The sequence below is a fragment of the Aspergillus oryzae genome, chromosome 1 (assembly GCF_000184455.2).
Source record: "Aspergillus oryzae RIB40 DNA, chromosome 1".
In the NCBI taxonomy this organism is placed as follows: Eukaryota; Fungi; Ascomycota; class Eurotiomycetes; order Eurotiales; family Aspergillaceae; genus Aspergillus; species Aspergillus oryzae.
This window is the reverse complement of record NC_036435.1, coordinates 2870523-2884000: the sequence shown is the minus strand read 5'-3', so window position 1 is coordinate 2884000 and position 13478 is coordinate 2870523. Positions and strand designations below refer to the sequence as shown.

The window sequence follows — 13478 nt, the reverse complement described above, 5'->3', positions numbered from 1 at the left end:
ATTGGCTTTCCTATATACTCTACAGCCTAGTTCCCCAGCCAAGTGTGTCTCTTGTCTCTTTTACAGATCTATGGGGCTTTCCGATGATAGCCTTCTGTCCAACGTTGAGACAGGTAGAAGACGTATGGCCCACAACTTTCAAGCTGCCCGGTCACAGCGTAGACCTTTACTGACAATGTAGGAAATGAAAAGCTCAAAACAATTAGATAGATTAGGAAACTAATTCTTGCAAATGGTATATGAATCTAGTTTAACCCCTCGATATAACGGCAAAAGGAGGATGGGACTACCTTGACGGCATATGCACGACCGCCCTACTGCACACACCAGTAATTCACCCGCATTAAGAAATTAAACGGGCAACGCCTGAGCATCATTGCGGTCCTTTAGATACCAAAACAGTTGATCAAATCTATATACTGACGAACTCACAGAATATTGTGGGCTATTTTAGGGTACCGCGGGGTTGTGTTCTAGACTAAGAGGGGAATAGCAATACGATCACATAATAGCTGCGGGGAATGGTAAATTCATCCCGAGATAGAAATACTCTCCCCTCATTTCTTTCCTATATTTATCCAACATTCCCAGTTTCTAGGAATTCACCAAATAGGTTCCCATTCCTAATTGCCGTCCACCTGTCTCTTCAAGCAAACAATGTCTCGTCCAAATCTCGATCACATTGTCATCCTCATCTCTCATGATGCTCTCCTGACCCTATCCGACCACCTCCAAGATCACTTCGTTATCGCCCCAGGCGGGACCCATGCCGATGGACTGACCTCGAATAAATTAATTCTCCTCCCAGATGGAGTCTACCTTGAATTCATTGCCTTTGCCAAAGACGCCGATCCCGAGCAACGCAGGAAGCATCGCTGGGGAAACCTAAAGGAAAACACGATCATTGACTGGGCTCTCACATTGCCGAGCGAAAGTGACTTCGCAGCGGTCCAACAACGAGTTCTCGACTCAAACGCCGGCTTTTCCTATCAAGATCCAATTGCCGGAGGTCGAAAGAGGGAAGACGGAGTCAATTTGGAATGGGCAATCAGTGCTGCGAGAGACGCACATGGCAATGCAATCACCCCTGGCCATCTGCCATTTTGGTGCCTCGATAGAACCCCCCGGCACTTGCGAGTGCCCTACCAGGAGCAGTCTGATCTGACCCGGCATCCTAGTGGGGTGTTAGGTATATCCTCGCTCTCAGTGTCTGTTCCGGAGGCACAGCTTTCTGGTTTCTCAACTGTGTACGATGCGATTTACACTCCTGAAGGTTCGGCGGGGTTAGAGCCCCGAAACTGGCATTATGAGGTTCCCTCGGGATTGGGAGCTGGGAGACATACCATTTCCCTATCTGCGAACGAGGTGGAAGCCGCGATCAGACTTACTTTTCATGGAGAAAAGCCAGGCCAAGTTGAACTTTTGCCCGGGCTTATAGTTGCAGTTGAGTCAGAGTAGATATATTCGTCATCTGTATTTAGCCCTGGGAATGGACTGTCTGAACTGCTAGATTTATAAATTTCTTTCAAAGTTGTTCAGGAGAAATTACATAATTCCGAGACAAGAACGGTAATCGGTAATATAACACGGACAAGTTCATTAGTGTAGATATTATTACTACATACATAAATGCAACTGGTTCCTTAAGCTTTTTGTGGCCCATCAATCCTACACACATAGGGCGGGGACTTAATCTGCCCTAAGATACTACCTCTTGCAAGCAATTTAGATTTTACACTCTACCAGCCAAGACATCTCAAGCGACTCGTCATGTCAAAGATAGACCAGTTCCATATCCGCAGCGCAAGCCTAGCGCCCGTCGATGCCCAATTTATCATCGCAGCCTTTGATTCCACGCACCCATATCTGGCTTCCATCGAGGCCAGTTAAGCAAGGTCACAGCCATCTAGACAGGTAATGGCCTGCCATGGGTTACAAGATATCCTGTCGCTGCAGTATCTTAAAAGATGGCCAGTTGGGTGTCTCCCCCTTTAAGGTAAACCGCCAAGGGGCGATTGGACGGTTTGAATCCCACACTCCAGACAGCATCTGCTCCGGCCACAAGTGTCCTACTTGTGCCGGATTCATGAGGGACTAAAGACACTGAACCATTCGTGTTGCCAACGAGGATATTTTCACCATCTGCCGCCAACGAAATGACACTCCCGGCTTTCTCTTCGGCGATAGTCCGACCCGAAGCATTACTTAAAGACCACACCTTCACCGTTCCAGCATTATCAGCAGAGATGAGAGTATCCCCCTGTAAGAATAACCGGGTGACAGCCCCGCTGTGGCCCGAAAGAACTCCCAGACAAGCCCTGGATCCCTTGTTAGTTCACTATCACGCCGGCTAATAAACAACGAGACAACAAACCCTGAGCGTGGATCCCAAACGCGGATAGTCGAATCCAAACTGCCTGTAACGATCCGAGACCCATCAAAGCATAAAGCAAACAGTGTCCCTGTATGTCCTTTGAGCACATGGAGACATTGTCCGGTGTAGATATCCCAAACCCGCGATTCCCCGTCATAACCTGCTGAAACAAGAACTCCGCCGTGCACCTTAAGACATCGTACTGTTTTCGCGTGCCCTTTCAGAACCAATTTTGGATCAGTTGCATCAGAGTCCAAGTCCCAGATGCAGATGGTCGAGTCGCGACTACCGGAGATGAGCGTGGTATCATCCACTATCAGGAGGCTGCGGACAGTTGCGGTATGACCCTTCAGTGAGCGAATGACTGACCTAGACAACATTAGCGATCTTTATCTGTGAAGCTCGACACGGAGCTAGTCACTTCGTCTGTATATTCCATATCCGGACCACCCCCTCTGTTCCACCCGTTACTAAGAGATTCTTATCTTCATGTAACGCGAGAGACCAAGTGATATTCCCTCTCTCTTGCAGCGTAATTAGGGAATTATCGGCAAAATTGAATAGGTAGAGTGCAACCTCCTTTGCGATCACAAAGTACTTAGTGCCCATCTCGCACGCGGTCACGGCCAGGCCATCGCGTGGTAAGGTTTTACTGATGGTGGGCTCGCAGGCCTCAGTTGGGATAGTGGAAGCCATGACGGGTCAAAAGAATGATGATACTGTTCTATGATTTCACAAATAGACCACGAGGTTATAAAAACCATGATAAATGAGGGTGGCCAAGAACAAAAATTGGCAGCGGGGCCCAGAAGGATGCCTTGGGGCCGAACTCCGCCTCATTCTCACGCTGACGCCCGGTGGGGCGAGGAATCGCTGATCTTATGAACTTTAGGTCAAAGAGACTAGGATGGTATTCCTGTATAATGTGCTTCAAACTTATTTTGGTACTATCTTCATAGACCCCCAGATCTCCTTGCACCAAAAAGCCGGCACAGCAATGAACCGGGAATATAGATCAACCGCTGAAGTCCTGGAATCGGTGCCATAGTTACGAAAACCTCAAACTCCGACAAGACTTTTTTCTAAGAATGCTTTCCTATCGCTCTTACAACCCTGAACCTGACAGTGGAAAGGCCCTCTCGCCTTGAGACTCATAGTAGTGCTGATATTCTGCAGCAACCAACTTATATGGATGAGTTCAATTTGCTGATCGTAGGACATATCGAAAATGATTTCCTCGATGCTGTGGTTCTTGGGAATAGCCTTACAGGCAGTTCTCCAACTTTGTTCGAGTGCAGACATGTTCGGCCCTTTCATACAGCCGTGCCTTTCATCCAGAGTCAACAATTCATACGGAACGGGACGCAGGATCTTGAGACGTAGTTTGCGCATCCCATTGCGTATCTCCACATTCTCCGGCGTGGTATTCTCGAACATTTTCTTTAGCTCATTGGGATCTTGAAAGACGAAGACATACGTCGACAGGATCTTTCGGATATGATCTAGTGGGACCTCTGTGGCGGCTGAATTGACGGCTTCAACGTTACGGCACGCAACGTTTCCAAGATCGTTGATGGTGATGAGCAGTTCGTTGGCCATATTGTATTGGGAAGGTGAGAATCTCACTGTACGGGGTGAGTCGAGCTGCTACTAGATAGATGGGTTATCAAATCTGATGGAGGAGAAACATGACTTGGCTAGTGTGAACCGCCAGGACTTTGCCTTCAAGACAACGTGGGTTCACAGAATGATGTGACCAATGCATGTATGCGTGGCTTTTATATGATGATCCGTGACGTATCGCAAGGGGAAGAGGGGATTAGTAATTATGAACCGGACTCACCTATAAAGGTTTGTTGCAGTGATTTTGGTTTCGTGGAATTCAACGTTGGATTGGCGAGGAGGTGACAAGTGCAGTGGATAGGTTGATTCATTGCCTATCAAATTCCTGATAGAACACCGTTTAACATTGATGGAAACGTAGCATGTGGGATCAAGAGGCTAGATGACAAATAAAAGCATTAGAACTAAAACCAAAAGCAATACCCCCGGTTCAACATAATATCAATGATTGAGTGTGTAAATGAATGATTTGTCCAATCCAAATGCAGGTTAGAAAAGTGTTGACCATAGTTTACTACGTTCTTCAATCCAATGCTTTGGTACTTCCTTGTTGGCGCAGCTGATCAAATACCCATCCCGAGGTTATTGAAAGCTTTTGTTGCGACACGACATCTGAAGGCGTTGAGATCATCGGGCCTGTAAGGTCGACTGAATACTGGAGATTATTCTCAGTCTAAGCACCGCGATATCGTAAATGACAGCTTATGGAGGAGGAATGCGGGTCGGTAGGCGACGGGCCAGGTTGCGCAGGACCGGTTGGGCCTGTAGGGTCAACATCCCAAGAAATATGCTGCCGATCAACTAATTGTTCCTTCGCCTCTGGCAAGTGTCACGGATGCACCTCAGTGTGCTTCCATATGACCATTACCAAAAAGGGCAATAAATACTGCGGAATCGTTCGGGGGGTAGGTAACCATCAATAACAGATGTATATTGGGTAGCCCCATTCTACGTGGCCAATATTGGTCTCGTCTTTGCCGGACAGAACAGAATCATCCTCCTTCCGCGTGCAATATCACGTTGGAACCCGTTTTAATCGAAATAGGCAACAATTGGTTCAGTGTGAGCAACACAGTCCCTGAGGAGTACCGCGACCGTGTGGTCATTGTGGGAGGACGACATCACAGACAAGGAAGTTCCCAAGCACATCCTGCAGTAAGTTACAGTTCCAGATAAGGACACTGGACCCAGCGGGGACGCTAACTGAGTGGAGGTTGTGTCTACTCAATAAGTCGTTGACGGCAAGCAGTGTTTTCGTTACGTGCTATACATGTTAGTCACTACCATTGCCGGATTATGGCGCTTATGGGCTTCTGGAATGTATTGTTATTCAGGGTTGAGAGGGATGACTCAAGAGATGCCCCAGAACGAGGCCATGTATGTAAATTGTTCATCCAGGCAGACAATGAAATTGTCTCAATAACTATCTTTATCGACATTATTGATCCAAGAAATACTAGAGATACTGATGATTTGAAACTTGACTACTGGTATAACAAACATTATTTTTATACAAAAAATAATGTTGATGCACAAAAAATGTCGCCCGATAGGGGGCTCGAACCCCTGACATTGAGATGGCAGGAAACCTAAAAGTCTCACGCTCTACCGACTGAGCTAATCGGGCTCAGTTATTTTAATGCGAGATAAATAGCTAAATAAGGCCTTTCCAGGTAGCAGAACGCAAACATGTGATATATATTTCACCAATTGATGTAGCTAGACCATGGTCCACATCTCTCAGAGAGCTGAGTTATATACCACCTCAAGGATGGCTGGGGTCGTGTCCGCTGTCGCCCATGCGAGGCGCACTGCTTTCTCTCCAATCTGATACGCATTGATGACTCCTTTGTCTTGAAGAAGCAATTGCACAACATTGACATGGCCGTTTTGCACAGCGAGCTCCAAAATTTTATTTTCGTCCTCGATCACTTGATTGATATCTCTTTGTTTGAGCAAGATGCGTACTCCCTGGCCATGGTCATCTTTCGCGGCAAGTGAGAGAGGTGTCTCACCGAATACATCTTTGGCATTGAGGTCAAAGCCGCCCTCGACAAGTAATAACGTGACAACGCGATAGTGTCCATTTCTGGCCCCTGGTGAACTGGTATTCGGCCGCTTTTGTCACTGGAGTTGATTCGTATACCTTCGTGGCTCAATACCCAACTCACGAGCTTTCCTTCTCCTTATTCACAGACCCATCCCAGTGGTGTTTGGCCGTGTCTGTTTGGACAGTCCAACTCAATGCCTTCTGTGGTGAATAGTAATCGAGCTATGTCAACGTGGCACATATCAATCGATAGCCAGAGCAAAAATTGACTGTGTGTATCCGTGGAGCTCGGATTAAATTGACCGGTTTCCAGCAGCGCCCTGAAGCAGCAACCAAGATTGCGGCATAATCATGCCAGTCATCATTCTTGGTTGAGTCGGCCTAATCACAGATTCCTCGTATCACAATGCACGGAAAGTTGTACAGCAGGCCTGCTGCTTCCATATCAACACATAATATCCTCCCATGAAATGTCCTGTTTAGCTCGTCACGACGAACCCTATCTTTGATCACTTATTAAGACTACAGGTCCTTACGTCATATAATCGTGGCAAATCGTTAATTTGGTGTTTCCTTCCCACGGATGGCTTGAGTCGATAATTTATGGAGGATTCTCCTACCGCATGATTGCTCCTCCAACATTCATTCGAGTATAGCCATACACAATATGGGACTCCTTCCTATTCTTCTACTCTGATAGTCTGTATATCTACTCCTTCGTCCTAAGGTTAGTCGCCTCGTATTGTGTAGCACTAGTCCGTACTTCTCCCCTGTAGGGTCTTACGTTGTTCTTATCAAGATCTGTTTTGTGAGATACGCAAGGTCGGCGAAGAATCAGTGAATACTTACTGGCCCATTCGCTATTATATAAGAATTGTTGAAAGGGCCAATATTCTAAGGAATATAAAATGGTATATATATAGTAGACGGATTATAGGCTGGGCCTTTCTTATTTTTATGGTACTTATCTAGGCTCTGAGTAGTTCACTAATATCCATCGATTTAAGTTCGCCATACTGGAGATTCAAGATCTTTGCTAACTAAGCAACAAAGCAAAATGGAATAGGGCACTATGAGGCCACCGCCTGTCTTAATATTGGGTGGAATATTTTCCCTAACTGGGTACTGATGGACAACCCGAGGGTCTGTAGTCATTAGCTACAGTATCAGTAACAGGAGTTACATAATAAATCACTGTTGTCGAGCTAGGTCGGCAATCTGCATATTTAGATCGTTCACTCTTGATAAGTTTGTCATACCACTACGGTAATCCTGTATTGCTTGGAATCTCTGATGCATATTTTAGTAAGGTGAGGTCACCGTTGCCTTCCTATACACTTACTTGTGCCTGTAAATCCTTCATCTGCTCCGCCCAAGTCTCACAAAGTTTAGGGCCGGAGCTGTTGTCGTCTGCCTGTCTTTGCGATAGAGCCTGCTTAGGAATTGGTTCGCCGAGGGTAAAACCAAGAGCTATAAGCGACAGGAGAAGCTGAATCTTCATTTTGATTGGGAGTGAAAATATGCTGGGTCAGGAACTTATGGTAGACAGTAGACTTGGATAATAATTACTATGAGACATGATGGTATGGTACTGCCTTTTATATATGGTTAAACTGGAGTCAAAATACGAGCCTTATAATAACAAAGTATAATAGATTTAATAGTTCAATAAATAATGTCCTAGCGATCGGCAGACTATTATCTAGAAAGTGGATTTATTTATTGATCGACATCAATAATTATAAATCTATCAACTTGTGGATCGCTGAATAGGTTGCTTTCACTGACCATAGTTCTTACCGAGATTGGGTCAACATGAACTATCTATTAACTATGTAGAGGAATATTGCGTGTCACATCGGACAGCGCCAGTATTGGAATAGACGTGTGTCGTATTCCCGCGCCATGGCCTCCTGAGCGCAGACGTGTCCACGTAAATGAGATGGTATGAGCAGAAATCAAATCCTAAGGAGACCAAATTCTATAGCTACTTTATTTTTTTTTAATTTCTATTTCCATTTTAAATTTAAACGTTCTTTTTTCGCGTTACTCGCCACTTTATCCCGTAGAGGAAGTATGTTTGTGGGTCCTCGTGGGCTCGATACTGTCCCGAACCACACTCGATAGGGAGAGTGGCTAAGACTTGATATCGCGCTACATGGAGGGGCTACCCTAATCACCAGAGCTTAAGACGTAACTAGACTGCGGCCACTCGTGGCTTGCGATACATGGCAAGTGGTAGCCTCGGAGATCGACAACCTGTGTAAGTACAGAGGAATAGAAACTGTGACCCAGATATTAGTTCGCTGCCCGCGACTGAGGGCCTACGCTAAGAATCACGGCGGAAAATTGGAAAGGCACTCAATAACATAACTGCGATACTGTGAGGAACCGACCAAGGTAAAAGCAATGGGTTATAAGTTGCTCCCCAGGACAGTATCTCAGGTGCGGTTCTGAAATTTGCGTAGGCATCGCAGCGCGACGAGGACGGCCGTTTGGAACATTCTGCCTTTCTTCGTTATGGTGTGTCACTGGCCACCTTGAATAAGGCGAGGAGCCAACCCTAACAATGATCTGCCGCAACATTGGAAATACTAGCACGTCCAGAAGTGGGTACGGATCTTAATATTGGATAAAGCGATCGCGAGATCAATATTATGTAGCTTTGCCCTATGTTTTGATTTTACTAGTTCAATTAGAACTAAGGATAACGGTTATAGCGTGAGATTAACTCTGCTACCAAAGGCTAGCACAGTCCTGTTTGAAAATTAGAGTTGACTAAAGTTTCCTACATATGTATAAAACCACAGCAGAGGACAGCAGTGGGGGATTCGCCACTAGACTAACCTAAACTCAACCTTGCTCCTTCTTCCTTTGCCGAGGCCGAGGCAGAGATTGATAAGCTTAATAGATAATCAACAAGAAGCCTCGGCAAACCGAAAAGACGGATTCATATCCGGGAACACCACTCTTCTAGTATTTTGATATAGGATGGTATCATTAAAGGATCGCTCAGCTCGTTGAACTACATACTAGCAGAATTGATCATTTTAAATGCAATCAGCGCGATAAATCAAAGGCTTCGTAACGTCATGTGATGTAGACGGATACACGACAATCTTCAATGATGTCGGTGTAATCCGTATCCTCTTATTTAGCCACAATGAGAGTCAATCCGGATCCGCCACTCAAGGACCCGAGGATCCCCAGAGTCGCGTCGTTGACCTCTTTGTAGCCGGCGCCGGCGACGGCAGACACCATGTCACAGGTTGCGCTTAGAAGAGGAAGGACTGTATTGAGCGCATGAACACCGTTAGTGAAACTCTGCGACACTACAAAGAGGTTACATGAAAAGAACGTCAGAGAGGACTCACCGGTTCGTAGTTCCTGTTGCTTGGCTATGTTGAACCGAGGAATCCCATATAGTTTAAGGCCTCGGCTAGTGCGCTGATATGTAAACTTGATATTCTTTGTCGAAGACATGACCGCCATTAAGAATTGACAGATGGTAGCAAGGAGAAGGGCATGCACAGATGCCCGTGTTATTTTGGGTTTCCACTTCGCTGGGATCGTAAATGCAATGGTGGAGAGCTAAGGCCATTTCTCTGCTCAGCTTTTTCTCAGGACGATGAAGATTCTGGTTCTATAAAGGGAGAGAGCATATTTCTCAACTCACATAGTTGACAAGATCTCCTATTGCAAAAGCCGTATATCCAAGCGCTTTAGCAACTCTCAAAATCCGGAGAAGAGCTGGCTCGCTTTTACAGCAGATCGCATCCGCCAGCTGTTGTAAATGTCCTGGCACAGAATAGATGCGAGTAAGCTTGACCGCGATTCCAATCTCCGCACGAAGCCGCATGAAAAATGATTTGTCAAGCCACTGAAGTCTACATTTGTATTTCCATGACAGAGATAGGGACAGTAATAGTCGAATAACGTTTTGGACAACTTTTAGAAACTTATCCTGGCCGGCGCTCGTGTTTGTGATAGTATCGAAAAACGCGCGCATCGTGGGGTTGATGTAAGGAACTTCACCGATAAAGAAGAATGTCATAGATAAAATGAATTGACATTTGAGACACCGCCATAATTATCGGCATATCGGCGGTTTGGGCTAGGCGTGGCGGCCCGGAAGTGGAGTAGATGAAGCAATAGCACGCCACAAACGGCAACGGCAGCGTCATGGCCCGGGCGAGATGCAAAGTAGTCGTTTGTGGGTCGCCGATTGCGGCGGTTTATTCGGACATCTACAGATTTTGAATAAGAATGATGGATAGGCAGTTGATAAACCTTATAGTATACTGTATCGTCCTCGTACACTAGTTGTATAGTATATACCCTGCATTTAAGAACACTGACTATTTACCCTTGACGTCGCACTCCAGCAACGCTATCACGAGACCGCTGGATATTTTAGCAAACAAAAATATAGCTTAGTACAAGCACATCTATACACCTCCCACTTATCATGTGCTACAACGGAGAATCGTTTAATGTAGAGGAATGGCCTGGGCGTAATGGCTCTAGGGTTAGATCGGCCCGATAAGATAAGCGCCGTGATCTGAGCAGCCCTAACTCTGTAAGGCAAGCAGGCAACATTGCGCTGCCTATAGAATACGCTAAAACAACCACTAAAGAAAGCCCCACTTGAAAGAATACGTAGACTCCGCTTTTCGTCCTTCTATCATGATCCGACGATCCTGGCTTAGTACAAAACAATGGTTCTATTTACTGATCTGCCAATTGAGATTCAGCATCGAATCCTGTCATTCTTGCATGCTCACCGCGATGTTGCCGCGCTCTCCATACAATGCCGCTCACTGCACGCCCTGTGCGACATGCCCATGCGCAAGAAGTACCGGCGACTGCGCATCGACAGCAAAGACAAGAGCTTGAATAAAGCATTTGGTATGCTTATGGAAATTCTCAAACGGCCCCGCTTAGGCCGGTACGTGCGTCATCTCGAATGCAGCAAAGGTCCCACGTGCTATGAAGACTACACAGAGCGAACAAACTCGCTACGGGACCTTAGCGACCAGGAAAAGCAGCTGCTTCGCGCCGCGATATGTAAAGCAGGATTCACAGGTTCAGAGACAGGTCGCATTCTCAACATGGTTATGCAAACAGAGGCCGGTGAGGAACGTCCATGGCCTCCATACTTGTAATACGCCATCCTATATTGAGAATTTGTTGTATAACATGCTGACATTTCATGTAGTCCTACTGGGAGCCGAGGCGTCTACATCTCCCAGGCCTTGACTGCGCTCTTTATCTCGGTTTCACCAGAACTAGAGTCATTGGCAACGCCCCCGCCGTTCTTCAACTATACTGGCTTTTACTTGCCCGATCAAAGCCACGATTTCGAATCAGTCAACTACCCTCTGGAAAGGCTGCTTCGTCAGGTTAATTTCATGCCAAACGATATGCCATTCTTGCAGAATCTGCGAGACGTCTACGTGATTAATAGAGACCTTGATGATGAACGTTTCTATAGGTCAATGGACTTCATGGGAGTTATGCAACTTATTCATCGTTTGCCATCTATAGAGATGATCGGCACAGATATTTTAGAAGAGGATGAGAACGGGGCGGCGAGGCTGGAGCCCAGATCATCTACCATTAGTCGATTCGCCATTCATCATTCATCGCTGGATACGTATTACCTCGCCAATGTCGTATACTCATGCAAGGTTCTGAAGGAGTTCCAGTACTCTATCGGGGGGAGGGACGTACCAGGCGGAAGCTATTCGAAATTCAATCCAAAGACGTTTTTCTTCACGATCTTGCCGCACAGAGAGACCTTGGAAATATTGGATGTGGATGCGGAGTGTCATGTTACTGAATTCAGCTGGGAGGTGGTGGAATATGAGGAATTGGATGAACGTTTTGAGGAATGGGGTGGTCGACGTGATGCGGAGCATGTTTGGACAGGGACGCCACCGGACTCATTATGGGAGCAGAGCGGATCACTATTGGAGTTTCGCGCATTGAAACGATTGAGTCTTGGGATTCACATTCTGATGTATTATGCTCAGGGTGTCAACCTAGCAAAGAAAGAGAGCTTCAGTCTGGTTGATTGCTTGCCGCCGAACCTGGAGTATCTGCTCATTCGGGGGTATGAGAATGGTGCAAGCGAGATGCATGATGCTCAGATTGATTCGCTGGTGGCATGGAAAAATAGTGGTCTATCCAGCCTCATAGAGATCCAGGGAATTACGGAGTGCATACCGCATGCCGAGGATGTGGACGATCCTGATGATGAAGATGCCCCACTGTGGGAACGAGAAGAGGAGTGGTCTTCAGAATCCGATTGACTGGCATTGAATCAAGGTAGTTTTATTTTGCATCATATCACAAGAAACCTGTCTTGTAAATCGGAGGGCGGTTTTATGTTGATGTGACATATTCAATGTAGGGTGCCACCTTCCAGATATCATTATGACTATATATCACAAGTAAATAGAATACCAATGGCGTTGATATGTATGCATAACACTCTCCTAGCTCCGGAATGACCCCAGATATCTATAACCTTTGCATCCATGATACCTAGAGACTAGGGCATACAAGTCATTATGAAAGTCCGTGCATTTCCCGTCTTGCCCTCCAACAACCAATCATGTTTGACCAGTGACATGCCCTCAGAAGTCTTGGCATTTGCGATGTTCCTTTTTTATAAATTTATGATTCGAGTTATTTTCTTTCATTCTTTCCCTTATGAATGCCATAAGCTTCTCAATGCGACCTCGTTTCAGTATAGCATTAGCATCCAAAACCGGTTTGACGACTTGTCCCCGGCAACCTCGACTACCACACATCAGATATACAACAATGGCGCAGCCTGTTGTTGAACCGTTTAGAACCACGGATACACTTGGAAAACTCCATTATCGAGAAGCTTTATCAATTCGTACACCTCAGTCTCTAGCTTTACCAGAGAGTGAAGATGACCCTGCTGTTCGGCAAAAGCATCGCCCATTCATTCTGAGCAACACAGCGGAAGAAGACTGGGTCAGCGACCTGGAACTGACGACTGCCTTGAAAATGGCCGAGAATAACCTAAAGAATACGAACCAGAGGCTCAAGGTCCTGGTACTGTACGGGAGTCTACGCCAAAGATCATATTCACGGCTTGTGGCATTTGAAGCATGTCGCATCCTCTTTCGACTCGGTTGCGATGTCCGCGTTTTCGACCCGGAGGGACTCCCAGTGAAGAACGACGTCGACCACGGTCACCCCAAGGTACAGGAACTCCGTGGCCTCAGCCAGTGGAGCGATGGACATATTTGGGTCTCACCTGAACAACACGGCAACCTTGTCAGTATCCCTTCCCCAACTCCGCTTAATCCAACGAAGCATCATTTCCACTTATATTAACTCGTGTTCCGGCGTCAGACCGCAGTCTTCAAGAACCAGATAGACTGGATCCCA

At 46.3% G+C, this 13478-nt stretch overlaps 5 protein-coding genes and 1 non-coding gene across 6 annotated transcripts; 4 read left to right on the top strand and 2 right to left on the bottom strand.

The window, feature by feature from the left end:
* Nucleotides 1-657: 657 nt before the first annotated feature.
* Nucleotides 658-1458, top strand: AO090005001321 (VOC family protein; the record flags this gene model as incomplete). Its single annotated transcript, XM_001818203.1, has 1 exon — nucleotides 658-1458. The coding sequence occupies one exon, from the start codon at nucleotides 658-660 to the stop codon at nucleotides 1456-1458; it is 801 nt and encodes a 266-aa protein (XP_001818255.1).
* A 1975-nt stretch (nucleotides 1459-3433) lies between these two features.
* Nucleotides 3434-3973, bottom strand: AO090005001322 (uncharacterized protein; the record flags this gene model as incomplete). The annotated part of the gene is made up of 1 exon (XM_003189229.2): nucleotides 3434-3973. One exon carries the CDS (start codon nucleotides 3971-3973, stop codon nucleotides 3434-3436), a length of 540 nt encoding a protein of 179 aa, XP_003189277.2.
* Nucleotides 3974-5540: 1567 nt separating this feature from the next.
* AO090005t00024 lies at nucleotides 5541-5624 on the bottom strand. Its single transcript has one exon. It is a non-coding gene; the product is annotated as a tRNA-Lys (tRNA).
* Nucleotides 5625-10765: 5141 nt separating this feature from the next.
* On the top strand, nucleotides 10766-11454 carry AO090005001325 (F-box protein; the record flags this gene model as incomplete). Its single annotated transcript, XM_023238071.1, has 3 exons — nucleotides 10766-10955; nucleotides 11080-11180; nucleotides 11266-11454. 3 exons carry the CDS (start codon nucleotides 10766-10768, stop codon nucleotides 11452-11454), a joined length of 480 nt encoding a protein of 159 aa, XP_023089312.1.
* A 100-nt stretch (nucleotides 11455-11554) lies between these two features.
* On the top strand, nucleotides 11555-12361 carry AO090005001326 (uncharacterized protein; the record flags this gene model as incomplete). The annotated part of the gene is made up of 1 exon (XM_023238065.1): nucleotides 11555-12361. The coding sequence occupies one exon, from the start codon at nucleotides 11555-11557 to the stop codon at nucleotides 12359-12361; it is 807 nt and encodes a 268-aa protein (XP_023089313.1).
* A 517-nt stretch (nucleotides 12362-12878) lies between these two features.
* On the top strand, nucleotides 12879-13424 carry AO090005001327 (NADPH-dependent FMN reductase; the record flags this gene model as incomplete). Its single annotated transcript, XM_001818207.3, has 1 exon — nucleotides 12879-13424. One exon carries the CDS (start codon nucleotides 12879-12881, stop codon nucleotides 13422-13424), a length of 546 nt encoding a protein of 181 aa, XP_001818259.3.
* Nucleotides 13425-13478: the final 54 nt, after the last annotated feature.